Source organism: Ciona robusta, chromosome 7 (genome assembly GCF_009617815.1).
Source record: "Ciona robusta chromosome 7, ASM961781v2".
NCBI classification, from domain to species: domain Eukaryota; kingdom Metazoa; phylum Chordata; class Ascidiacea; order Phlebobranchia; family Cionidae; genus Ciona; species Ciona robusta.
Genome location: NC_143241.1, coordinates 3,007,615 through 3,025,096, shown reverse-complemented (window position 1 = coordinate 3,025,096; position 17,482 = coordinate 3,007,615). Strand labels below are relative to the sequence as shown.

The window sequence follows — 17,482 nt, the reverse complement described above, 5'->3', positions numbered from 1 at the left end:
TATTACGTCATTATAAGATATTATGTTAAACGAAATTTATGATATAACCATTTTAGTAAAACGTCCGTCATACTTTTTCTAAACTACTTTAATTTAGGCATACTATATATTATATAAGCAATAAAACACACACATATATATATATATCAAACTGTAAAATCCAATTGCAAAACAGAATATACACAAATATACAACGCCATTTACAAGAAATTTCATCCCAAATTCTGATTTTCATTTTACTGGCTACAGTGACGTAACAATACGTCTTATTACAATCAATCCACAAAAGATATAATCCAATCCGTGTAATATTTTCATATGCATGGCCTGCCACGTGTTGTGGCATGTGTAATAAAATATTTTAAAGGTGGCATAATAAGCATGAGGTATGTACAATTAGGTTAATTTTTATGTGCAATTATTGTAGTTTTTTTTAATGTAATTGTTAAATTTGTTTTCTTGTCTTTTTTTAACCGGCGCTGTGGATCAATATAGACTACTATACCCATAGAACTAAAAGTCACCAGAGTGGAGACGTTGCTATACTATTTCGGACGTCTTTAAGTCTGTTAACTCATTCATTCAATTTGTTTTCTTTTTACAGAAACCAATATTAGATTACCTCAAGTTATTACAGTCATAACGTTCGTTTCAGCAAATTCCATAGAACTTACACAGACCGCGGATATAACAGCAACTACAATGTTACCGACCACAAAGTGCAAAGGATGTTCCAAATGTAGGCCCGATGATGTTGTACCCAAACTCCCAGCTGGTTGTGTCATTCACCCGGTAAGCAAGCACGAAGTTATTGCTATGTCGACTCAGAAGATCTAAAAAAGTTAAATTTCGTTAAATAACTTTATTTAAAGTATATAACTTTGTTTAAAGTTATTTTAAGTAAAAATATCTTAATTCCTTGTTTGGTTGGCTTTTAACTACTTAACAGCGCGTTCGCGACAGCTGTCTGTTTTAATTATATAAACTGCTTACAGAACATTGGCAACTTGTAAAAATGTAAATGCAAAAAAAAACGGTCTTTTCAAGTTGCTCCCCGTAATAGATCTTTACGCCGTTTGCTTATGTAAAAAAATCGATTTAGGCTCGTCTGGGTTTTTCACTCCCGTACATTTTTAGTGTACAGAGCCAGCGTAACCTCATAGACAAAGACCGATGTGTCTGTTCCATTATTTTAATAATTAATCGAGCACGTCGTGGCTATACAAATCCTTTTTCATCGAGTAGTTCTTGTTGGGCACGTAGCGGCTGTATAATAAATATACAATTCAGCACGGCTTCACATTTGTACAATGGGTATTTACAGACCTTCTGTATTAAATATTTTGTAATGGAACGTGCCCGATCATTAGAGCTTAACTCTCTTGTTCTACTCTTTTTTTTCTTTGCTCTTTAATGGTAGACGTTTAGTGGTTGTATATAAAACACCAAAGCATATACTATGCGAGGCAGAAGATTTTTGCGTAATAGGACTATTTTAGACTCGGTGTTTCTGACTAAAACAATTGAAAGTGACTGGCATAGCTTAGGTTTTCCTTTATTAGTTGCAATTTCGTGTGGCTTTTGGATGTTGATTTTTATTTGCGTGTTTATGAAGTTACATAAACTACGCTGTGACGAGCCAGTTTTCGTTTTGTAGTAATGATCAGATCTATAAAGGCAGGAACTAAACCACAAAGTCTTATTAAGCATGGTTTATCTATATAGAACAAAATAAATGATTCCACATTGCAAGCTTTCAGAGTTATAGCCTATGGATTTTTAAAAATAATTTAGAACTATATACAAAATCTTTACGTAACTGATTTATGCTTCGGGATGAACCACGTTCATAAAATGAAACCATTTGCATATGAGGCAACTGAGACTTGTATGAGGGAATTAAATTCTACCACCGATAAGGTATACATGGTACTTGCCGTACAAAGTACTATATTTTTTTCGATTTACAGTATTCTTATTGATTGAGCGTACATTAAATCATTTTGGGTAGGATTGTGTCAGAACTTCAATTGTAATTACTTTTTAAGCGCCCTAGACCTTGGTCGATTTTAAATCAATATTGATGTCGTTTGTAGCAAATAGAGGGCACGGGAATGGTATAGGTATATAATAAAAGCAACCATATACAACACTAGCTAAAGGGTATACGTTTTTAGGTACCAAACTTAAAACGGTACAATACATAAATTTAATATAACACTACAAAACGTGCTGTATTTTAACTTTACGTTAATAAAGAAATTTGACATTATTCTTTGTGTGGTGTAGCAACGACAGTCATAATAATTAACAGGGGTTTTCTGTTTCACACCTTGTGTATCCGCTTACAAGTTACCACATGTTACTTTGTCGGTTGAATATTTTACAACTTTTTTTTGTAATGTATGGCGACCACAACACATAAAAATCACTGGGTTGGAGTAAATTCTATTAAGTGTCTTGTGCTAGAGACAGGCGCGCTAACCACTTTGGCACAACACCAGTCTTAAGTAATTCCTAATGCGTTTTTAATTGCAGGAATACGACGATACAGGAGAGAGAGGAAACTGGACTAACAAAGCCGAATTCTTACTGTCTATGATCGGTTATGCCGTGGGATTGGGAAACGTTTGGAGATTTCCGTACTTGGCGTTTGAAAACGGAGGAGGTAAAAGTGATTATGTTCACTATAAAAGTGATTGCGATAACTTTATCTGAGCAAAAACACTAAACGAGTATTGTATCTTTGATTATGGTTTATACAACCATTAGAATACGATTCAGTTATCCTGTAACATTTTTATTTTTTTATCATTAAATAGAAAGCCGTCAAAAAAATTTAAACAATTTGTCCCACATTAACACGTGTCCCACTTTACCCCACCCGACCACATGAAGTAAAATTAACTATACTTTATTTGCGGTAGCGATCTTTGCGTGAAATAAAATATATACGAGTGGGAAAGATAAAGTAATAAACACTGTAGTAAACAAGTAAAACTGATACTCTTTGGTGTTCAGCAGCATGACACATATAATCGGTTCTTACACATATGGCTTCGTAAAACAACTTTACTTCCTATTTGCACCAAATATGTTTCATATAATTTATGCTGTACCTGAAACTTTATTTTTTCCACAGGCGCCTTCCTATTACCTTATCTCACTATGCTGGTTCTAGCCGGGCTCCCAATATTCTTTCTGGAAGTTTCCCTAGGTCAGTTTTGCAGTCAAGGCCCGTTGGGGGCGTTTAACGGTGTGCCTATCGTCAAGGGTAAGTTTACTGTAGAGTAAGACGGATACATTACCGTATAACATTCTATATTTCCTGATTATATCGTGAAGACGCCATTTTGGAGTCGCGAGAATACAGTATATAATTGTGGATATAACATAAGCAATTTTATTTTTTTGATACCACGCTTGAAAATCTTGTATATATAGTGCTGTGGGGTATACGATGAATACCCTAAGCACATATATACCAGATTCCCTAATCTTGTTTTGAACAGTTAAAAGGGCTATTTTACAGTCGTGACGATACGGTTATAAATTTTTTAAAATATTTCTTGTTTACTACCAAATGGGACGATAAATGAGAATAAAACCTGCATTTTTGCCCTAACCCACTAACTTTGCCCCAACCTCTATCCATACAACATACAGCAAATGTAAAAACCTTAATATTATTTCCTGTATAGGACTGGGCGTTGCTATGGTTGTCGTATCCGTATACGTGGGTGTATACTACAATGTTGTAATTTGCTACACGCTATACTTTCTGTTTTCTTCTCTGACATCGGAACTACCTTGGGATAGCTGTAATAACGATTGGAACACGCCTGCATGTCTTCACAGCACTTCAATATACAACAGTAAGTTTGCTTATATTGATAAGGCTGTGGGGTAAGATGGAACACCGGTAATACTAATATTCAATTTTTTTATGATCCTATTTTAAACAATTAACAATTCTCCGTTAGAGTCGCAGAGTAACGTTTTAAAATTATGTAAATATTCTTTATTTACTACCAAATGGGACAGGAAAATGGGATAAAAATATGTCTCATCTTACCCCACCCTACTATGCTAACTTTTAACAATAACTCCAATTAATACAATACGCTTTTGATACCATGACTGTATACACAAAACTTTCAATAGATTTTCAAGGCGAGCTGCAAACAATATAGATTAACACCATTTTCACAACCAAACTTTACAATACGCCTGCCATTAGACTAACTAATGGCGATACGGGCTGATATTGCTAAACAAGTTTGTATATGAAAAACGATCATATATTTCACCGTATATATTGGGCTAATCCCAGGTCCTATATGTCAGCATAACTCGCCGCAGGACTTCACCCATATAGAAAACATTCAAGCGCACTGTTGTACTACTACTAATAATTTAGCGGTCACGCATTATTGACACTTTTAAATAGTTTTTGCGCGGATGTCCAACGACTGTCCTTAGATTGCTAATTGCCCTGTTACTGTATTCAAAGAGATAAAAAAATATGCTTTGTACGTTCAATTTCTTTGTACCGATTAAACTTACCTTTTACTTTGTAGTGACTTTAAATTTTACTCTTCCCTCATCTCTTGAAACCGGTTTCAATAATTCACAACGATTCAACACAACTACGTCAAATTTCTCAATGGCACACCGCATCAGTCCGAGTGAGGAATATTGGAATTACAAAGTACTGGAAAAGACGCAAGGCATTGAAAATCTTGGAAAGGTACGTTCTTAGTTATAATTGGAAGTTCGCAGACGATAAACTGTTAGACTATATCATAAATAGGCGAGGGGAAGATCGGACACCTTTTCATTCTATTTATCGTCCCAAAAACCGTATATCCTTGCGAATCCCATAGACTGTCGTTTTGTTTTATAATTACAATTTTTTTGCAGATACGATGGGAACTGGCACTAATTTTACTCCTTGCATGGGTCATCATATATGCATGTCTAATAAAAGGCGTTAAGTCTTCGGGAAAAGTAAGCAGTACAAGTTTTTTTTTAAATTATATTAAGTAGGATAAGATAATCCATATTTTTTATTTGACGTCCCATTTGATAGTAAACACGGAATATTTTAAAAGTGTTATAACCGTATTGTCACGACTGAAAAAGTGCCTTGGTATTTGTTCAAAACAAGATTAGGAAATATGGGATATTATGTGTTTAGGCCTTATCCACCATACCCCACAACACTATATGCAAGATTTCCAAGCGTGGTAGCAAAAAAATAAAATTGCCTAATATTATTTCACGAATAAAGAATTTTCATGCACAATATTAAATCCCTAAACCCGTGTTACGCCTGTGCAACCAGCAATATTATCGAGAAAAAATGTAAAATTTTCAAAAATAAGAAAAAAAAAGTTGTGTTTATTTTAGGCCGTATATTTCACTGCAACGTTCCCGTATGTGGTGCTCACTGTATTGTTGATACGAGGTTTAACATTGGACGGAGCCATGGTTGGAGTTCGCTACTTCTTTGAACCGAGATGGGAAAAACTTCTTACAGCAAAGGTATGAGCTTTGACCGCAAGTTAAGTGATGTCTAAAGACTATTAGTAGGGTGGGGTAAAATGGGACATTTTATCTTTTTATTGTCTTATATGGTTGTAAACCAAAAAATATTTAGAATCATATAACCATATCCCAAAAACTCAAAAATAGCATTGTTGAAGTTAAAATCTCGATTAGGAAATGTTTAGATGCTAACGATATCCCATTATCCCATCTGTACAACATAAGCATATTAAAAAAACGACCTAATAAACCCATAGCGAAAATCAGACAATGTCATTTTCCGTATTCGAAAGTCAACTAGGCGTTAAAACTACACTTTAGCGCAGACATATACGTACAGTTTCAGAATACTAAGTGCAAAAGTTGAAAAGCTAATGTTACTTTTACCACAGGTGTGGAAGGACGCAGCAACCCAAATATTTTATTCTTTATCTGCATCTTGGGGTGGTTTGATTACTTTATCGTCGTACAATAAATTCAACAACAACTGTTACCGGTAACCTAACCCTGATTGTGTATTTGAGCATTTTTTAATGTTTGATTCGAGTTATTAGCAAATAGCTTTAAATATAGTAGGGTAGGGGAAGATGGGACACCTGTAGCACGTAATATCCAAATATCCTGATCGTGTTTTAAACAATTAACAACGGTCTATGGGAGTTGTAAGGATACGGTTTTATAATTCTTTGAATGTTCTTTGTTTACCACCAAATTAGACAAGATAATAGAATGAACAGGTGTCCCATCTTCCCCCACCCTCTATACATTAACGATTATCTAACATTATAATACTCGCCTTTGAAAAAAGCCAACACGTAAATTTTATGTTTGCAGTTCTCAAAACGGTAGTTCTCAAAAGTGTAATTATTATCAGTCTAACCACAAGTATAGTAAATAAAGCAATATAAAAGTTTTATCTTATTTAATGCAGGGATTCAGTGATCGTTGTACTTACCAATTCCTTCACGAGTATCTTCGCTGGTGTAACCATCTTTGCAGTGATTGGATTCATGGCGCATGTGCTCAAAACTGATATCGCTTCAGTTGCCGCAGATGGTATGGCGTCTATTTACCTTTAAATTTATTACATTCCGAGAATTGGATTTAGCTTTTACCAGTTCTATCTAATACTCGCAGGTCCTGGCCTTGCTTTCGTTGTTTATCCAGAAGCATTATCTCAGATGCCGTTTGCTCCTGTGTGGTCGGTCCTGTTCTTTCTAATGCTGTTCACACTAGGACTCGACACAATGGTAACGCTTTGCACAGCAGAATACGCCGCGCGAGGATTTTGATTAAACCCGCCCTTTTCGAGCAGTTCGCTACGCTTGAAACCATTGTGACGTCACTGACCGACGCTTGTCCCCGCCAACTGCGTCATCGAAAATGTCTTTTCACGTTGGTGGTTTGTATATTTCTTTTCCTCATTGGACTGCCACTGGTTACACAGGTAAGGGCCTATACCCAGTTTTCGAGCTCCCCACACATTTTAATGTATATATAATGTTACAGGGTGGTTTCTTCTATCTTCACCTCTTGGACAGCTACGTGGCTTCGTACTCCTTGATTGTTTGCGCCATTGTTGAAATGCTATCTATATCCTACATATACGGTACATATCACTTACGTGCCCATATTATTTGCCACACTAAACACACAACGTTTAACAGGATTAAACCGGTTTTGTGAAGACATTAAAATGATGACCGGCCATAAACCGAACGCTTATTGGAAAATTACCTGGTCTGTTATATCTCCTGCTGTATTGACGGTCAGTATATGTTTATGTGAACACACAACAAACTAACCAATAGTGTTCGGTTTTTAGTTCATCCTAATATACAGTATTGCGGACTACAAACCTCTGAAACTGGACGAGTACAATTTCCCACTGTGGGCAAATATACTTGGCTGGTTCACAGTCGCTTCAAGCGTCATGTGCATTCCAATATTTGCAATAAGAGAGATCATACGAAATAAAGGCACTTTCCTAGAGGTATGTAAATAAATTTGTTTAATTTATGCATGGTATACGTCTAGTTTCACGAATGGTACAGTTTTATGCACGGTATATATATATGTTCTAGCATTTTGTGTGTTTTGTATATATATATACGTTCTAGCAATTCAAATTTGTTTGCACACCCACAAAATCGAAAATGAATGCTATACAAATAGACCTGTTTTACCAAGTGTTTACGTTTCAGCGCATCAAGTCAGCCTGTAAGCCTAACAAAAGGTGGGGTCCTTATCTATTAAAGGACAGAGTTGGATTTTACGCTTTTAATGTGCATCCGCCTGCGGTTACCAATGTCCGCGGAATTGACAACGATTCAGACGCCACACTGTTGCACGACACAATACAAGATACCCCGTCGACGTCAAAGCGAAACTTGAGTGCGACTGCAACAGCTTCTGAAGGCTGACGAATTTTTAAATTCCTGCGATGCGAGTTTTGTTGTATATACACACTCTTGCGTGCGCTTGCTCTATACCCCATACTATATATAGTATACACCGTGCATTTCAGTACATTTTTACTTCAGTGCACTTTGAAACTTCCGCTCTAGTTAGCTCGACTGTGATATTATGTAAAGTAAACTATACATAGAATCAGCTGATGAGTCTAGTTTTAGTAAAAAAGAAATTAGTTAGTTTGGGGACTATACACCATTAGAATATATGCGATAGTTCAAGAAATATAATATAGTTCAAGCAGTTTAAATTAGAGTAATCCGTGGGAACTCTGAAAATACAGAGTTGCTCTTGAAACCTCGGTTGTACGATATATATATATATAGTAGAGTGGGGAAAGATTGGATACCTACTCATTTTATTTTCTCGTCCCATTTGGTAGTAGACAAAAAAATCAAAGAAATATAAAACCGTATCCTCACAACGCGGATGGACCGTTGTTAGTTGTTCAAAATACGATCAGGATATTTGGGTTGTAAGTCTAATGGTCTCTCACCCTCCTCTACCCTACTATTTATTCTGATAAGCACTTTTCAGTGTTAGATGTATTGAGAGTTTGTTTTCTCATGAAATGGTGGGAGTTATTATCGACTTATACTGTGTGAGCTGTAGTGGTTAGTGGTGACAATAAAAGTTAAAAGGACCAAACATCTTCTATTTGATAAAGCGGTCAAAACGAGTCCGAAGAGTGTAGGCCTTCAGTCTATAAGAGCACAGATGAGAGAGGCCATTGACAAATTCATGAATGGCCTCTCTCATCTGTGCTGAAACACCTAACCTCGAAAATTAATATATGATATATGCTATATAGCAGCAAGCATAGGAAGCGGAAACGCCGCATGTAACATCATTGTTGCTTTATCGGCCACTAAATCATTATTTTTGGAAACTGACTTGTGGGTTGTGCTCTGGTAGTAGGCTGGGGCACCTTTACCACATGATATACAAATATATCCTGATCGCGTGTTTTAAACAATCAACAACTGTCTATGGGAGTCGTAAAGATACGGTTTTATAATTTTTTAAATGTTCTTTGTTTACTGCCAAATGAGACAAAAAAAACTGCCAAATGAGACGAGAAAAGGTGTCCCAGTATCGTTTGTTTCACTTTTTATCTCGCCGACTTAAACTTTTTTTTAGTTTTTGTTCTGTTATGATACTATGCTTACATACAGTTACTGAAGTAAGTTAAACAGATTGTGAAATTATATAGCATGGCCAAGCAAAGTATGAATCAATTGAAAGAGGTAATCTTGTTGTGCATTATACATGTTTTTACTGTGCTTAAATATGTGTTTTTATTGCATTTTAGGAGCCAACGCCTGGCTGCTACATCAAAGCTCGGTATGTTGTTACGATTATGGCAGCTCTGGGTTCAGTTAACCTTTATTTGTTGAGGAACTCATTAAATATTGCTCTTATCTCGATGGTTGGGGTTAGTAATTCGTCTATAAGCGAAAAGAACCAAAACAACACGGCGAGTTTACTAACTACTGCCGTTGTATGCCCCCGTAACCAAGCAAACTATACAACTGAAGAACAAGATTCACAATATCAAGTAAGTTGGATTGCATAACTATATATAGGGGACGTATTGTGTATAGAATTTAGAAAAAAAATATAAGTTATATATAGTATAGGGTGGGGGAAGAAGAGACACCTATTTCTTTTATTTTCCCGTCCAGTTTGGTAGCAAACAAAAACATTCCAAGAATTTTGAAACCGTACCACACACGTTCGATAGACCGTTTATTACCCGTTTAAAACACGATCAGGGTATTTGGATATTATGTGCTATGAGTGTCCCGTTTTCCCCACCCTACTGTATATTTGTTTTGCATCAAGATTGCCATATAATTGTTGTGTTTTGCACCAGGAAGGAGAGTTTGATTGGTCATTGGCAAAACAAGGACTACTGCTTTCGTGTTATTGGTACAGCTACACCCTTTCCAATATTCCAGGCGCTTGGCTTGCGCAGCAATTTGGAATTCGAATCACACTTGGTGTCACATCTTTACTTTCTGCAATATTAACCTTCTTCGTACCACCAGCAGCTCGTCTAAGCTTCGGTTTGTTGGTAGCATTGAGAATAACAATGGGTTTACTCCAGGTTCGAATGTAATGTCAATATTTTAACAAAAGAAAAACAACACGTATACAAGAGTGCAAATCATTAATGAGTAAGCACGTGTTGAAACAATCAACATAATATTGTTTAATCCTTTTACTAAAACGAATACGATCGATCAAAAACAAACCAGAAATAACTAACAAAGCGGTTTTAGTCGCCATTTGTTACCGTGTATCAATGGGTTAGAATACATTTGTACATGTATTCACAACACACGATGACTTATGTTGTATGGGAATCGAGCGATTGTTAAAGAATATGTGTAAATACGGTTTGTACAACTCCTGCACCACGTTTAGACTTGTAAATGTACATTAATGAAGCAAGTCGTGGCTTAAAAACGTTTGTTGGGCACGCAAGTGGTCATATATTTTTTGTCGTCGAATAGTTAAAGAAACAGAAATCCGAGATTACACTTTTTAAAGAACAATTGCTAGAAATAGGAATTGAGGTAGGCGCAGAAAAAGTCGCACAAAAAAAACAACAACAAGAACAACTGTTCGACGAAAAAGGATATAATATCCACTTACGTGCTCAAAAATGCTTGTGCTATATACAATACTGTATATACTATATAGGGAGTCACTCTGCCAACAATCATGCAGTCAATTGGGACTTGGTCTCCCCCGTGTGAAAATACTCGTCATGTTGCTTTGAGCTTTACTGGAGTAGCATCTGGGAACGTAGTGGCGTTTACTTTTGCCGGTTTTATCATCTCGTATTTTGGATGGGAGTGCACGTTTTATGCGGCAGGTGATTACGCTATTAAATATTTAAGCAATTTAAATACTACCTTATTTCATAGGCGGTGTCGGATGCTTGTGGTCGATTGCTTGGTTTCTGTTAATTCACGACACGCCCCTGAAACATTCGAGAATCTCAAAACAGGAATCAAGTTACATAACGAAAAGCCTTTCGGATGCAGCATCTGTAGAAACAAAGGTATTTATAGACACCCGTGTTGGAGGTTGATAGTTTGTGAGCTGATTGCAGGTGAGCTGCTGCAGTTATATGTTATGACTTTCTAGCGGCATGTGGGTATCTAAAGCTACTCACTATTCCTGGTTAGCTAGGATTTTGACTGACAAAAAATTACACGATTCTGTGTGTGTCTTGGTTACAGTAGTTATATTTGCTTGTTAAAAAGCTAAACATCGTATCGTTATCTTTCGACGGAACTTCTTACGTTTGTTCCTAGACAGCCAGTTTTAAAACTGTACCATGGCGTAAGATATTGACTTCTAAGCCATACTGGTCGACTGTTGTGCCTCATTTAGCTGAAAATTGGGCATCTGCCATCACACATAGTTGGGTGCCGCAATATATTGCCAATGTGTTGGGCTTCAGCATCGAAAATGTAAGTAAAGCGTTTGTAAGTAGGTGTATCACGCAGCACATAGAATATTTAAACCTTGGACGCTTTTACGAACTTGCCTAACTAATAACCTATGAGCAATTAGTTTTATTTGTTTCCATATCTCAGGTTGGGATTTTATCTTCATTACCATACGGACTAAACATGTTCAGTCTACTAGCGAGTGGTTTTCTCTCCGACTTTATCTTAATAAAGACAAAAATACGAAAGACTTTACTACGAAAGGTATAATAGGCTATATTTTCGAAAGAACCCTCAAAAAAGCATATACGAGTTAACTTGACGAGCAAATTTGTAAAAGTTGTTTATTTGCAGGTGTTTACAAGTATTGGAATGGGAGGTACAGTCTTGTCGTTTCTAGTTTTGCCTTCATTTGGTTGCAACCATACTCTTGCCATCGTACTGTTGTGTACGTCACACATGTTCGTGGGATGCAATTGTAAGTATAGAGTTAGGTGGGGAATATGGGACACCTTTTAACTCTACATTCTCGTCTCATTTAGGGTAAACAAAAACATTCAAAGAATTATAAAACCATATCATGTCGACTACCATAGACCGGTGTTAATTGTTTAAACTCGATCAGGATGTTTGGATATTACAGGTGTCCCATCTTACCCCACCCTATTATGTATAGTACTGTGGGGTAGAATGGGGTACGGTTAAAACCTAAATCCCAGATTTCCTAACTCTGTTTTTTAGAGCCACAATTATTTAATTATGTAATTTTTCTTTGTTTTTCATTAAGTGGCATCAGAAAAAAAGAATGAAAACGTGGGCAATCTAACGTTATACTCGTTTAAAGCTTCTATAGTTATCCAACACAGCCGTATCTAACATGACACCGACACTTTCTATTACAGATGCCGGGTACCGCGTTGCGCTTGTTGATATGGCAGCTTCGTATTCAGGAATCTTGTATTCCATATCAAACGCTATGACCTGTGTAGTGACTTTGTTTGCGACACAACTAGTGGGAGTTATGCTTGGAGATGGAGTAAGTTTATGCCTGTGCAGACTAAGTTGGCCTTTTAAACGTAGGCTGGATTTATAAGTTCTGCGATGCCTTAACGTTTCCTATTTTAAACAGTCGCTCCCGTACTGGAGAATTGTGTTTTATGTGACTTCTGCAGTATCTGCATTCGGTCTATTAGTATTCCTTTGGTTCGGGACATGTGAATTGCAACCATGGGCAAAATCGAAAGAAAAAAAAGTGGAGAGTGACCAAGAACTCGCCTTTCTTGAAAAGACAGAGGATATTTAAAACAATACATGTTGTAACACAAAAAATGTTACTTTTTTAATAATGTTAATTCAATATATAGTAAGGTGGGGGAAGATGGGACATCTTTAGCACATAAAGTCCAGATATCCTGATCGTATTTTAAACAACTAACAACGGTCTATGGGAGCCGTGAAGATATAGATTTATAAATGTTTGATTGTTCATTGTTAACTGCTAAATGGGACGAGAAAACAGAGTTAAAAGGTGTCCCATCTTCCCCCACCCTACTGTATATAGATGATGTTAACAGAAACAAGAGAGACCATACCTTTTCTCCTATCATATATGTGGGTATATATTGAAGCTGACGGAAACAATCATATAAGTTAATACCTTACAGGGTGTGCGCACACCAAAAGTACAGAAGTAATTCATGTATTATTAAATTTAAATACTTACAGCACATCTTCACCCCACATAAAAATAAAAAGTTATTCAACAATCTTGTAGACGGGAATTAGTTTATTACTGCGATTTAACTACAAGCGCTATGGGTATATGACTAAAAGCTAGTTTGGATCGAAGGGTTTCATGCGTGTAGTCGCTCATAGTTTTCCATATTTCTTTTTATGCCGTTATAAATGTCTTGTATAGCAACCGATCGCGAGCCGTAGTAGTCCACAAAGTTTCCTTTAGGGTTCATAAGATACATGACAATCGTGTGGTCAACCTGAAAAAGTAAAAATCAAGTTTTGACAATGATAACAGCAAGAGTTCCAAACCTTTCCTCAACAGTTGGCGGATCATAATTGAAAAATACCGGGCAAATATTGATAGGCGTATCATCATTGGGAAAGACACTTAACAGAAATTTGCTCTAATCCAATAGTCACTAATTGATTTGTATTAGCCTGGGTGTCAGAGTAATGGACCATTGGCTTAAATCTCAAGTCCCATGGCGCTGTGCCAGGCTGTAGAATCTTACAAAAATAAAACTGAATACAGTAGCACTGAAAATTTAAACTTTGCTGGTGTGATTGTTTTAAACAATCAACTTACCGTTATGCAGAGAATTTCATATGAATATAATACAAAGAACATAAAAAACAGTCTGTTGTTAATATTGCTTGTTCAATTCTGTGCACACATGTTAACGCACTATATCACATTTTGTTGGAAATGTAAAACCGCCTTTAAATGGTGTGTGTACCAACCATTTTTGTCATGGCACCCATTCAACCCATAGTGCTATACTAACACTGAACAAAGGTCTGAATGCATTGAGAGAATGCGGTTGGTGAAAAAACCTAGACTCTACCACATTTTAAATTGACTAAGAAACTGTTTTTTTTCTGTCATTTTTCTAAATTAAATGCTTAACCTGTCATAAAGACAGCATCTCCTTATAATAATTGCGAAGACTGTTCTATATGGGTGAGGTCATAAGGCAAAGCATGCCAAGAGGCCTGGAACCTAAATCAGAGCTGTACCATCACTTATTATGGCCAAAACAGGGTAAATGAACAATTCTACACTTACAATGTAATCATTATCTTCATCTTTGGGACCTGCACTGTAGTAAACACGGAAAGCTTTGGATGCTTGCTTGATTTCTTCAGGAGTTCCAGTTAGTCCAACCATTTTCGGATGGAACTCCGAGATATATTCCTTCACTGCTTCAGGTGTGTCTCGCTCCGGATCAACAGTGAGGAAGATCGGAAGCAAATCTGGAATGCTCTCATCTTTATCTGTAAAAAAAATGAAATAAATTAATAAATTCCTTAAATATGTTTTTTAAATTAAGTTAAATATACATACATTAGGTTTTAGTCATTTATATTCAGTTTTATATTTTTTTAACAGTTAATGTAATCCATTAAAAATGGTGGTTAGGGTGGGTAATACATTTTTCATATAAATAGCCTACATGGAAAAACTGATTGTAAGTTATATCTTGCTGTGTGGTAGGGGAATCACAGTTGTTGTAAAATGCATGTTCTGTTTCATACACCTGATGTCTGCTTACGAGTTGACACATATTTTACCTGCTATGTAGGTGATTATTTTATAAATTTCTATTTAGACTTTTTCTTTTTTAATGTATGACAGTTTAGACAACCAATAAATGACATCTGGGTTGGAAGAATTGCAGCAACAGGCTTGCCCAAGTACACAAACATCCACAATATTTGCAGTAGAAAACACATTCAACTGTTTCAACAAACTGGGTCAGTAAAATAATGTGACACAATTTTTGAATATAAAATACAGATTGTATATAAGGAATATAAAGCAGAAAATCTACTTCTGCTCTATACATTTTTATGCTTACCCACAAGGTCGATAATGTCGGCCATTTTCTCAAGTTCCTCAGGACAGATATCAGGACAGTGGGTGAATCCAAAATAAAGGAGAAGCCACTTGCCAAGGAAATCTTTTTTGGTGACAGGTTTTCCTGAGAATACAAATGTTTCATAACATTGCCAGTTTAGCTGATTATGAAAATTGTTTATTCGGACCGAAAAAGCTACAATTCAAACATACTAATCAAACCTGAGTGACAATATTCTGCACTTAATCAATAAATTGAAACTAAATTTGTATGCTCCATTAACTATCCATGTATTCCCTACATTTAAAAAAGTTTGGGGTCTATGAAACTTTAAATGCACAGTTATTGACCATTTAACAAAAAATGACTTTAATAACACAGATATTCGTCATTTTTAAACCATACAAACAAATCCCTTACTAGAGAATGTATACAGAATATGAAAAGTTACTAATGCATTTAAAATACCAAATCTTATGAATAAAGACTTTTTTCTCTATGGATAAACAAAAACTGTACAAGTTCTTTTACCGTTGTGATCAATTAGATTATAATCTTCAGCTCCAATGTCAACTTTACTTAACTGTGTTTCCCTTTCCATTAGACGGTCTGAAAAAGTGACACACAATAATAATATATATTATATATATTTATTATATATGATAAAATTAGTTATATATATTAGATGTTAAATGTACTTTCATTCAAATGTTTAAACAATTTGCTATGTCCTTTTGTTTTATTGGTTCATCAAACATAATTTAGTACATAGATACATACATATATATATATATATATAAATAGGCACTAGTGAAGTATGCTCCTGTAGTTCTGTGGGAAGAATTAGAGGCTGGAATGGTAGTTTTAGGTTATTAGTTGGGATTATAGCCATAGGGGGTTAGTGGTTAGCACTGTTAGCAGATAACATGGGAAAAGATTCTCCACTAGCACCCATATGGCGATATGTGTATTGTTTATTAATCATTGGGGGAAAATACACTGCTTATAACTCACTCTTTTTCTTTTGCGTAGTTGCTAAATAATACACTCCACCCCAAGCAAGCAAGATGGAAGCAACTATCAAAAGTCTTTTGCCCATCGGCATTGGTTGTGGTGTTTCTACTGGTTCTTCAGCTGACTTTTTCTTGCTATTTTCATTCTTAGTGTCAGTGTTTAACATTGTATGTGAATATGAAAGGTTTCTGGTTGCTGTCTGGAGAGGCAGGTTGGTGTGAATGGCCGGAAATGTGTGGAGTGGTTTGGAACTTGCTGGAGCCAACTTTGTACAAACTGATGAGAAGTATAACTTCTCAGCAACCTAGGAAAGACAGGGTCATATGATTAGCAAACATGGTGACAAGAAAAGTTTGCACTTTGCACAGATTCGAGATTCGTAACACCGGTATAGCACAGTTGGTTAGCACGCCTGCACTAACCAACAAATAATCACCCAAAAAGTAACATACTTGGCAATTGGCATTTCGACAACTTGTAAGCTGGCACGAGGTGCATGAAACAGAACACACAGGTTATAACGACTGTCGTATTCCGGCCACGCGATGATAAAGTGAGTTACATTCATTCATTAAGCTTAAACGTAGGACTTACATGCAGTTATCATGCTTAAGTGTTTAGTATACGCAGTTGATAATGTAATTACGTTACAATTCAATATTAGCATAATGAACGCTGACACTTACCTTTAAGTGACTCAGTGGTCTCATTTTTAAGCAAAATGAACAAAACATGATTTAAAGTTAGTCTTATATCATATATCATATGTCACAAATATTTTCTTTGGTGGAAAATTTTCCCGAAACCATTACACAATAGAAGCAACATTTCGTATTTCATTTTATTTTAAACTTGTTCATCAAAGCAACGGTACACGTATGTATGAAGAAAGAATATCATGGATGTGGTCTATAAAACGACTTAAACGCCATCTTCAAGCATAATTTCCACTAGATGTGTTTTAAGGCTAACACGTCGGTTAACAGGTTAGAGAATGAGTAGGTAATGCCCAAATACGAAGGCGCCATGTCTGCAACAGCCACATGGTAATCAAAATCTGCAAGTAGGCAGAGTGTAATAAATGGCTTAATATCTACACCACACGCAGGAATAAACGACTCGAACCATCCATTTCAATAGTAGAAAATACCTATAAATATACCAAAACCGTGAAATCATCAGAATGTCCTGCCCAAGGACCGTCGCTTGCTATTAGGCCTACCTTTCGGAGTATAGTCTTCCGTGTTTTTGTTTTTATAAAGTCAAAAATAAATCCACTTCCCATTTGAGCAGACTGATCAAGTTGAGTGTGCCAACGAAGACAGCAATCCAACCTGTCACATATTGAAATACTTGTAGTGGGGTGAGGAAAGATGAAAACCT

At 36.1% G+C, this 17,482-nt stretch overlaps 3 protein-coding genes across 4 annotated transcripts; 2 read left to right on the top strand and 1 right to left on the bottom strand.

Annotated features, from left to right (window-relative positions):
- Window positions 1–320: 320 nt before the first annotated feature.
- Window positions 321–8,097, top strand: LOC149733781 (sodium- and chloride-dependent glycine transporter 2-like). 2 transcript variants are annotated; one of them, XM_089881737.1, is made up of 16 exons: window positions 321–386; window positions 656–792; window positions 2,539–2,668; window positions 3,143–3,274; window positions 3,702–3,875; window positions 4,581–4,750; window positions 4,924–5,010; window positions 5,413–5,547; window positions 5,943–6,046; window positions 6,482–6,606; window positions 6,688–6,800; window positions 6,866–6,997; window positions 7,060–7,159; window positions 7,218–7,318; window positions 7,376–7,543; window positions 7,755–8,097. In XM_089881737.1, the coding sequence occupies exons 2-16, from the start codon at window positions 703–705 to the stop codon at window positions 7,971–7,973; spliced, it is 1,980 nt and encodes a 659-aa protein (XP_089737863.1). In that variant the 5' UTR covers window positions 321–386; window positions 656–702; the 3' UTR covers window positions 7,974–8,097. The 2 variants fall into 2 exon arrangements, with proteins under 2 accessions (XP_089737863.1, XP_089737864.1); XM_089881738.1 differs by lacking the exons at window positions 321–386; window positions 656–792 and adding an exon at window positions 1,788–1,920.
- A 1,055-nt stretch (window positions 8,098–9,152) lies between these two features.
- LOC149733780 (sialin-like) lies at window positions 9,153–13,251 on the top strand. The gene is made up of 10 exons (XM_089881493.1): window positions 9,153–9,269; window positions 9,335–9,580; window positions 9,899–10,132; window positions 10,732–10,906; window positions 10,959–11,095; window positions 11,352–11,510; window positions 11,637–11,753; window positions 11,844–11,967; window positions 12,392–12,525; window positions 12,619–13,251. Exons 1-10 carry the CDS (start codon window positions 9,237–9,239, stop codon window positions 12,790–12,792), a joined length of 1,533 nt encoding a protein of 510 aa, XP_089737619.1. The 5' UTR covers window positions 9,153–9,236; the 3' UTR covers window positions 12,793–13,251.
- Window positions 13,252–13,257: 6 nt separating this feature from the next.
- On the bottom strand, window positions 13,258–17,065 carry LOC149733779 (cytochrome c oxidase assembly protein SCO2-like). Its single transcript, XM_089881499.1, has 6 exons — window positions 16,786–17,065; window positions 16,100–16,403; window positions 15,617–15,694; window positions 15,086–15,208; window positions 14,293–14,501; window positions 13,258–13,483 (listed from the first exon to the last, which is right to left on the bottom strand). Exons 1-6 carry the CDS (start codon window positions 16,831–16,833, stop codon window positions 13,343–13,345), a joined length of 903 nt encoding a protein of 300 aa, XP_089737625.1. The 5' UTR covers window positions 16,834–17,065; the 3' UTR covers window positions 13,258–13,342.
- Window positions 17,066–17,482: the final 417 nt, after the last annotated feature.